General features: G+C 46.3%; 1 protein-coding gene across 1 annotated transcript; it reads right to left on the bottom strand.

Annotated features, from left to right (window-relative positions):
- Nucleotides 1–992: 992 nt before the first annotated feature.
- USP50 (ubiquitin specific peptidase 50) lies at nucleotides 993–4626 on the bottom strand. Its single transcript, XM_063346019.1, is given in 6 exon segments — nucleotides 993–1034; nucleotides 1036–1279; nucleotides 2396–2538; nucleotides 3018–3215; nucleotides 3851–4043; nucleotides 4475–4626. Coding segments are annotated over 6 exon segments (972 nt in total).
- Between the last annotated feature and the right edge of the window lie 1853 nt (nucleotides 4627–6479).

Below are 6479 nucleotides of genomic sequence, written 5' to 3'. Positions count from 1 at the left end.
TGCTGCCAGTTTCTAAAAGGCAGCTTAAAACAACATAATGTATTTAACCAACAACAGAGAGAGAGGAATTTTCAGGTAAGTGCATTTATACGTTCAGCACTTGTGTTCTTTTGAGGGATAGATGAGGTTTGTTACGGAAAACAACCATTAAACCTTGTACAAATGGAGCAGATGCTCGGAAGCTGTAACTCTCCTCTCTAATACCTACTTCCTGAAGGAGCACAAGAGCTGATCAGGTAATGCAAATGCTCTAGTTTATTGATGAAAGAGGACTTGGCTGATGCTGTTAATAAGTTTTAATTGCTGGCTTACTCACTGTTCATTTTGCACAGCTAGCAGAGCTTTAATGGGTGCAGGGGAGGCCTTGAGAGGTGTAGAATAGGAGATAAGCTGTGTTAGTCTGCACTGAGGAGTTTGGGATGGCGGTGACCTGCTCATCATCAAAGCTGTACCAGTTTTTGGTGACTGAGTGCTCGCACAACGCTGTGTAGTGGCCATCATCCAGAAAACCAGAGTGGTTCTGTAACAAATGACAGTCTGTTAAAACAGAAGGTTCGATCTTCCTCCTTACAAGCAAAGTTAGGACTTGGCAACCATTTTTTGTTTGCGCTTGGAAAAGATGGGAGAGAAGATTCTGTCCCCCTTTGGCCTACAACGAGGAATATTAATTCAAATAAATGCTTTAAAAAAAACCAAACAGATGATGATTATGCTTCTGCATTTTGCAATATTAAATTTGCAACCCAGCTATTAGCTCTGATACGGGTCACTATAAGCAGGTCCCACTCGCAGTGAGTGATGGAAAAAGAGACCGTTTCGTCCTTATTTATAGACGGGATCGATGCAGGATCAGCTTGTGAGTTTATGTTGAAAAGGCTGAGGAGGCTCCAACCAGGCGTTACGTGCCAGGAGTGCTTGAATTCTAGCATTGGGATGTGGGGGGAAGGAGGAGAGAAATGATAACGGCTCCTCTCTTCTTCGGTTACATACTCTCACTGCATTATGTCCGCGGCAGGCAAAAAAAAAAAAAAAAAAAGGATGAAAACCATATATATACAAAACATATATAAAGTCCAAGCTAGCACCGGCTTCATCAGCTGCACGGGGCAGGGCAGTACAAATGGAAGCAGGAAAAGCAAAGCTCACCACGACAGCACGCAGGCTGTACTCTGCCCCCCTGCAGAAAGGCGGGGCGGCGTAAGGAGAGAGGTCCAGGTTGCTGAGTGGATAGCGGATGGTGGTGGAGAGTTTCCCTTTGTGTTTGTCTCGCCATTCAAACCTGAAATAAAATTTTGAACTATTTTAAATAACACTTGACTTCTTTCTTGTATTGTGCTGGTTGCTTCACTGACTGTCCTAGGGGAAGGGGAAAACAATCAATGACCCAGCGTTTTGAAATAGATCTGTATTGATATTGACTATTACAGTCAACTGTCAGAAAATGCACTAAACCCGCAAGAGATGTCCAGCAAGAAAAGCAAAGATCTGGCTTCCTGATGCTCCTGTCTTTTAGAAATAGCAGAAGTCAAATCTCTGCATCGCTGCCACTGGGTCCTAAATGTTTTGGGCTGCGCTGGTGCCAGCTCTTCTTTTGTGCCAGGCTCCATCCCTCTTTCCTCTGTGACTTCTAGTACAACGCAATACTTCTAAACGTTTATAACGTGGCCAAGGGCTGCAGCTGGGGACCACAAGTTCATTTGAGCATATCAAGAAAAGCAGATGCTAAATGGGAAATTAAATAATAATTTTACATAACGTAGTTCTGAGAAGCCAGATCATCCCAGACTGATTTTCTTTATAGGTGGGAAGTTAAGAATAAATTCTTGTGAATAAATCTGGCATCTGGCCACGTGTGGCTAGTGAAGGCTGCTAGTCAGGAGCTCTCACACTGATGCACCGCTCTGTTTAGTAGATCCAGTTGCTGAGACCTGATTTATTAAGGGATAAACAAAAATACAGTGTCCCAGCTGCAATAATGACGAGCAAAACGCCCTGTTTCAGTCCTGCACTGAGAACCCAAATCACAAGCTCTCCCACTTGCCACGGGGACTTGTATTCGCAGGGATGTCTGACCGTATGAACCGCTGCACTGATCTGCAGTCGCTCGCTCCTCGTGGGGTTTTTGTTCCCTTTGGAGAAGAGATCCCAAATGTAGCGAGTGAAGTGTGGCGGGCTGGAGTACAGAGTGAGGCAGAACACCTTGTCTGAGACTTCAGCAACGCGACTTCCATGTTTGACGGGTGTATTTCTGCAACTGCCCCTTCAGCTTCCAGCTATCAAAAGTACTAAAAACACCCCTTTGCAGTGATTTTTTTTTTCCTTTTATGCAAGTGATTGTCCTTCATGTCTCACAAATCCCAGGAAACGGCCATGTCCTACCCCATATAGACTGTACCTCTTTAGGTGAAAAACAATGATCTGCGGTGCCTTGGTAATGGTGCCCTTTACTACAGCATCTTGTTTCGTTCCACACCAGGAACAGTGGATTTGGTTGTTCCAAGTCAGCGTGTCTTGCTGAAAGAAGCATTTGAGACAGTCCTGTCAAGGGAAGAAAAAAAATAGAATACATTAATTTGACCAAACAGGTCTCCACGCCTGAAGATCCTAAGCAAGGTAAGAGAAAAGTTTGCCGTATCTTGGAGCTCTCTTCCTAACGAATGGAAGCGTGATGTGGGCTGACCTTACAAATACACTTGGAACAGAAAGCAGCCAACACTGGCTTCCTTTTTCCCCCAAAAAATGAGGAAATACTTGAGTGAAAGAAACCCTCACAATCTTGCTATCCCTCATCCCATGGCAACTCAGGAGCGTTGCTCCCGTGACTGTACCGGCCCCTGCGGTCCAGAGGGCAGTACAGAAACCCCACTTCTCTTAGGGACAGTTCAAAGACTACCCATTAGTGCCCAGGAAACCAACGTAACTAAAAACCTGCATCTTTTTAATAAAAACACGCATTAGTCTAAGCCACCTATTCCCACACGGAGCAGAAACCAGCGGGAATGTACTAGAAGCGGCACCTCCAGAGAGCACGCTCTCTTAGAAGGGACGGGCAGGGACAGAACGGTGAAGCTCTCGGGTCTCTCGGTGGTGCTCTTGCATTCCAGACACGTGATCTCGTAACTGAGCTGGCCCTCAAATAGCTGTGTGATAATAGATGTTTCACCGACGCTCCCTCTGCTTGCTTTTGCATTGGTTACGCATCGTCTTTCGCTTGACTGTACAGAAGGGAAGAAAAAAAAAATTAAACAAAATGTAGGTAACCAGCTGTTTCAGAAGTGCCTTCACTGGGCTTTAACGGTCGCTGCCCACTGCCTGTGCAGGCTGGTAGCTATTGTCACGGAACCTGTCTCTAAAATGCTATTGCTTTACTTGATGTTTCCTATGTGCAGAGGAAGCTAAATTCCTTTTCTGAGAGAAATTAAACAAAAAGATAATATTCTGGACACTAGACAGGAGTGATTTAATTGCTAGACAAGCTCTTTATCGGTGGATCTGAAGACGAGAAGGGCAGACATGGGGGGATGGCAGACACGAAGGTTTCAGGCAAATGAAAAAGGGGAAGAATGTAAAGCACGGAAGGAGCAAGGAGAGGGGGGAGAGGTGAGGATAACGGGGCTACAGACAGCATTACCATTTAGATGGGGGCTGCAATTTGATGGAGCATTAGACATGAAGCAAATGAATTATTGTGTGTATGTGGGTATGAAACAAAGGAAGAAAACAACAATTTTTAGCAGCCACACCATGCATGTCGGGAGAGGAGGATGGGCCGTTATTACACGGAATGCTAAATTATGGAATGCAAAGAGGCAACAGCTACAGACCCCAAGAACAGCAGCTGGGCTCTTACCTTGAGAGCCTCGTGGAGCTCATTCAGCACACAGATCAGAAACTCCTGTGCGTCCTGCTGACTCTTCTTCCTAAAAGCTGGGTACCGCTTCTCAAGGGCTGAATGAAAAACCTCCGGGGAAACACAGTCAAACTCTCCGAGCCACATGTCGGACATCAAACAGCCAAAGGCAATCACAGTCTGGCCATTCTCCCTTGAAAAAAAACAAAAACCCCATAAGTTTCAAAGTATGAAAAGAAGGTGGTTCCACCTCCAAATGGGAGCATAACGTCTCAATTTAGAAGATATCCACAGGTACGGTACAGCTCTGACAGCCTGTCATTTGGTTTGAGGGACTCTACAGGTACCAGAAAGTAGTACGAATCATTATTGAGACAGCAATGATGGTGACTGGTATTACCATCAGAATGACAAAAAAAGTGTAACGCTTAAGTTACCCAGCAAGGAAAAATGACTCAGGGTCTCAGAGGAAGGCGACGGAAAGCAGCGTGTGGCCAGTTTGACTATAGCTGCCTGGTGGGGAGCTGGTAGTGGCTACCTCAGACATTCTCATGGCAACACGTACCCTTTGGAAGGAAAACAGCGGTGCCAAGCAATGTAAGTAGGGTGGGTAAATCAACTTACTTGTGTAGGGCTGCTTTGTGCTTTCCTGAGAGGAAATATTCCACAAGTTGCGGCACGCTGCAGAGGCACTGCAAAATTGCGTTCATGTAGCACGTGTTGCCCAGATTCTTCAGGCCGGTGAGCCCTGGGCACTGGCTGTGCGTCTCCTCCATCGGTGCCGTGCAGGAATTCTTCACACCTTCCAAGCAAATGGAGTCATACTTCCACTTACTAGAAAAAAACCGCACAACAGTGGCAATCTAAAATGCTACTGTGCTCTTTGTATTACAGTTTTCAGAAAGCGTTATTGTCTTGAGGAGACGTTTCCTGCTGTTTCAGGATCTTCTTTCTAAGCCACGTTCACATTTACTTCCATCGAGCTAATACAGCAGTAAAGACTCTCCGTCTCCCACACGGAGCTCTTCCCAATACGGTGATACAGGTCATTAAGAGGTATTATTTAAATACCTGGGGTTTTACAGCTATTCCTAAAATTCCACTTAGTCGTTGACTCCACGCACAATCACTCAAAAACCACAACCAGCTGTAAACAGCTCCCTTAAGCGTTTCTCCCTACAGAACACATGTTATATTTCATTTCCTCAGTGGTCTGCTGCTACTGATGTATTTTCTCAAACCAGAGGTCGCAGTCCTGCTGACTCTATAAACGTGTCGCTCTTTAGACTTTTTCCATGGAATGTTACTTAAATCAGGGTAAGAAAATTTCAGCAGGTTTGTTTTTTGCTGCACAAGTCTGTCCTGCACCAAACTGTCCCCATCCCCAATTAGGCAGAAGCGAGGTCTGAACACAGACCCTGCACGACCCAGATGTGCTCGTTGGTGTTGAATTTTTAGAGGCTGTTATTTTATTCTGCTGCTGCAGGAGGGAAAATTCTGAAACCTCAACAATCCTTGTAGTTCAAGGAAAGCCATTTCTTTCCCTTCAGCTCAACACCACCTGCCCAGGCTCCTGTGTCTGGCCAACAGCCATTTTGTTATCCGATAGCTACAAAACAACTACAAAACTCTTTCCCTTTTTTTAAATTTCAATAACAGTAGAGCCAACATTTCCAAACAGCTCTACCTATAGACCAGTCTCCTATGAAAACACTTAATTCCATCTTTTACAGCCATCTCCAAGAAACGCCGAGTCTGAGGGGAAAGCACGTTGGGCCGGTTGCATACAGACGGCCGGGAAGCCACCGGCTGCCTCACGGGGAGCCCGTGCTCGCCCCAGCTCAGGGGGGCTGCCTCTTGCCTGCTGCTCTTCGTACCATTGGGTACCTGTTGGGTTTCATGGCGCCACTGGCGCGGTCCCACGTGTCCCGTCCCGTCCCCCGGGCTCCCCTTGCCACAGGGCTTTGTGATGCTGTTCTGTTCCATTGGTCCTTGCCCAGGGGAATGCGCCCGGCCTGACCTGGCTCCGTCGCCCTCCTACGCGCCACCCAAAACACAGCTGTGACCCCTCCATCCCCCCAGACAGAGGGTTTCAGCCTGACCCACCGTAATCCAGGTTTGCTCCGACTTGGGTTAATGTTTATTATTGCCGTGCTCTGAGGGAAGGGCACAGACGACGGAGGGCGTTGGCCATAAACAGGTAGAATCACCTCAAAACATCACGCTGAATTGGTTCATTGGCGGTTGGAAAATTTTCCTGGGGGGAAAAAAAGGTAGTAGTGGCAGAGAATTGTCTTTTAATTAGCTAATGAGACAGGGTAGTTGACTTCTGAATTTTGTACACCACTGAAGAGCAGCAGCTTTTCCTTATTTAACGTACAATTTGGGAAGTAACAAGTATCCACAGAAGAGGCCCGGGAAGCCATTAAAAAACCCCTCATTATCTCACGTGTTAAGCTTCAAGCAGAGGATGTCTCCCAGCGCTCTTTGGACAGTTTATCTGCCGTCCCTGCTACTAATCTCCCAAACTGTATCTGCAAACTGGGATATAAAAGCAACACACACACACACACACACGCACACACACACCCCTCTACTATTCAAAATCGGATCTACAACTATTTTGTAA

The sequence above is a fragment of the Chroicocephalus ridibundus genome, chromosome 9, assembly GCF_963924245.1.
Source record: "Chroicocephalus ridibundus chromosome 9, bChrRid1.1, whole genome shotgun sequence".
NCBI classification, from domain to species: domain Eukaryota; kingdom Metazoa; phylum Chordata; class Aves; order Charadriiformes; family Laridae; genus Chroicocephalus; species Chroicocephalus ridibundus.
This window is presented reverse-complemented; position numbering and strand designations above follow the sequence as displayed.